Source organism: Mycteria americana, chromosome 22, assembly GCF_035582795.1.
Source record: "Mycteria americana isolate JAX WOST 10 ecotype Jacksonville Zoo and Gardens chromosome 22, USCA_MyAme_1.0, whole genome shotgun sequence".
Classification (NCBI taxonomy): domain Eukaryota; kingdom Metazoa; phylum Chordata; class Aves; order Ciconiiformes; family Ciconiidae; genus Mycteria; species Mycteria americana.
In genome coordinates, this window is record NC_134386.1 from 3,144,136 (window position 1) to 3,147,024 (window position 2,889).

The window sequence follows — 2,889 nt, forward strand, 5'->3', positions numbered from 1 at the left end:
AGGAGCGGCGGCGGCAGCAGGTGAAGCCGCCTCCCGCCGCCCGGTCCGGCAGAGCGGGGTGGGAGCTGCCGGAGCCACCATGGGCCGGGGGGGCCCCTAGGAACCGGCTTCTAAAGGGGGACAACCCCTTCCCCTCGCTGACATCCCTCGCTTAAAAAGAAGGGAGGGAAAGGGGGGGAAAAAAAAATCCAACCAAACCAAACCAAACCCTCTCTAAATTTGAGATACGGCGAAGGCGGGCGGCACCGGCTGGAAAATGCATCTCCCTCGGAGCTGCATCGTCCTCCTCATCCAGGGGAGCATCTCTCTGCTGGTGAGTGCTGGGGATAGGGAAGGGGGGGCTGCAGGGGCTGGGGGGGTCGGGCTGCCAAAGGGACAGAGGGGGTTGGCAGCCAGGAACGTTTCCCATATCCGTTTGTCCACCCCCCCCCCCTCCACCCCATGCCCTGAAAAAAACAAGCGTCCCAAAACTTCGGTTATTTTGCAGCAGGTGGGCAAGGGGCAGGGTGGGTGGGCTCGCAGGCAGGGCTGGTGATGAAGGTACCCTAAAAATCTGCAGCCCCCCCCCCCCCAGCATAGCAGTCCGGGTACAGCTGCGGGGGGCAGCTCGCCGGCCCCCCCCCGGGCTGGGGCAGAGCTCCAGCACAGCCCGGCAAGGCCGACCTCGACCTCGGCTTCCCCGCTGCCTTCTCTGCCAGGTGAGCCCTTCGCACCCCAGGGATCACGGCGGGCGTTTGCTCGGCACCTGAGCTCCAAGGGCGATGGGGCTGCAGAATCCGCCTCCCACCCAGGCACCCGCTGGGTGCCCACAACCTGGCAGCAAGGCAGCCCCCCCCACCCCCCCACCCCAACCCCTGTCTGTGCTTATTTTGAGGTCCGCGGCTGGTTGCAGGCAGAGCCCCCGTGCCGGCAGCAGGAGAGTTTGCAGAGGAGCCCGTGCACGGCTGTTAGAGGCGAAGGGCATCTCCCCGGGGTGAGAACTCACCTCTGCACTTTGCTGTCCCTTGTGCTGCCCCGCTGCTCCCAGCTCCATCTCTCCACCTAACCCTAACCCTAACCCATGGCACGGTTTGGAGGTCAGAAGAGGGGTCCGTGGGACGTGCTGTCGGCAGCAAGACCGGTGCGAAGGCCACGAGGCCGGCACCCTCGTTGCAAGTGTGCGTGCCCCCCCTTAGCACCCTCTCCTCAGCATCTGCAGAGATCCCCCGGGTGCAAGCGCTCTGCCCTGAGAGAGGTGCCACTGCCAGGCTGCACCGGCCATGAGCAAAATGCACCCGTCCCGGCTCCTTTCACCCATTCCCCGAGCAACCATGAGAAGAGAACGAGAGGAGGGAAAAATTGCTACCAGAAAGGAAATAGGGACCAGAGAGAAGTAGAGAGGAAAGGCAAGAGAAAGGGAAATAAGGAAAGCAAGGATGGGAAAGAGGACGGCTGGGTCATGTCTGGAGAAGTGGGGTGACTCTGGAGAGCGAGACTGGGAAAGGGGGACAGGCACCCATCACCCATCTCTCTCTCTCCACCATCGCTCTGTTCAGGTGATCTGTGGCCAAGAAGAACCAGGGAAAGGTGCAGAGCAACATGAACCCAAGACCCAGGAGAGAGCTCAAGTGCAGAAGATGAGAGGGCTGCTCTCTCCAAAGCCCCTGTTAACTCCAACCTTACTGCAGAACATGACCCTCCCGGAGCTGGTGAGCAGCTCACGGGAGTTATGGGATATCCTGGACAACCTGTCCGAGCGGGACCACGCTCCACACCCCAGAGGACCAAGGGACTTGGGGCCAGCCTCAGGCAAACTTAAAAAAATTTTTGGCTGGGGAGATTTCTATTCCAATATCAAGACAGTGAAGTTGAACCTCTTGATCACTGGAAAGGTCGTTGATCATGGCAACGGCACAGTCAACGTCTTCTTCCGACACAACTCTACTGGGCAAGGGAACATCTCCGTCAGCCTCGTCCCCCCCACCAAGGCAGTGGAGTTTGACCTGGAGCAACAGATCTTCATCGAGGCCAAAGAATCCAAAATCTTCAACTGCCGCGTGGAGTACGAGAAAGTGGATCGTGCCAAGAAGACCACGCTCTGCACTTACGACCCATCTAAGACCTGCTACCATGAGCACACCCAAAGTCACGTCTCCTGGGTCTGCTCGAAGCCCTTCAAAGTCATCTGCATCTACATCACCTTCTACAGCATAGACTACAGGCTGGTGCAGAAAGTGTGTCCCGACTACAACTATCACAGCGACGTACCCTACTACCCCTCGGGATGATGCGCTCTGCCCATCGCAGGATGCCCCGGTGACGAGCGGGTGCTGGGGGGGGCGGGGGGAGGGACGGGGACGGTTTTGTAAGCAGGGGCAGGAGCACGGCAGTCCCTAGAAACCAGAAGCAAGGAAGGAAGAGGAGGATTTTCCATTTTCCCCAAAAGCTCCAATGTCAAGAGGAGGAATTTTAGGCTATGGGGTACCGGCATCAGTAAACCTGCCCTGGATCCGTGGTCTTTAGAGACTGGTACGTGAAGGCAGGGTCTGAATCTAGGATACAGAAAATAGGGCATAAAGCCACAATCAGGACTTGGGTTTCTCAGTACAATAATGGATTTGCCTGGATCTAGGCCGCATGATCCTAAAAGGTTGGTGACCAGGCAAAGAGGGCTCCAGAAGCAGGCTTACACAGCCTAGAGCCAGGGAAAGACCTCAGGGGGGAGAAAGGCACCCGATGCCCTCCATGGCTGTAAGACCATGTCCAAGGCATAGGCAGCCACATCATCTCCATGTCCAAGTTCTGCAGCGGCAGGAGCTGGAGCTGAGTTTTCCCATGTCGGGATGCAAAGGGCTGCCAGGATGGAAACGAGGAGCCAGGACGGGTGGGAGGGAAGGGAGGGACCTTCCT

At 59.2% G+C, this 2,889-nt stretch overlaps 1 protein-coding gene across 1 annotated transcript; it reads left to right on the forward strand.

Annotated features, from left to right (window-relative positions):
- The first annotated feature begins 215 nt into the window (after nt 1–215).
- On the forward strand, nt 216–2,267 carry NXPH3 (neurexophilin 3). The gene is made up of 2 exons (XM_075523020.1): nt 216–313; nt 1,536–2,267. Exons 1-2 carry the CDS (start codon nt 257–259, stop codon nt 2,265–2,267), a joined length of 789 nt encoding a protein of 262 aa, XP_075379135.1. The 5' UTR covers nt 216–256.
- The last annotated feature ends 622 nt before the right edge of the window (nt 2,268–2,889 follow it).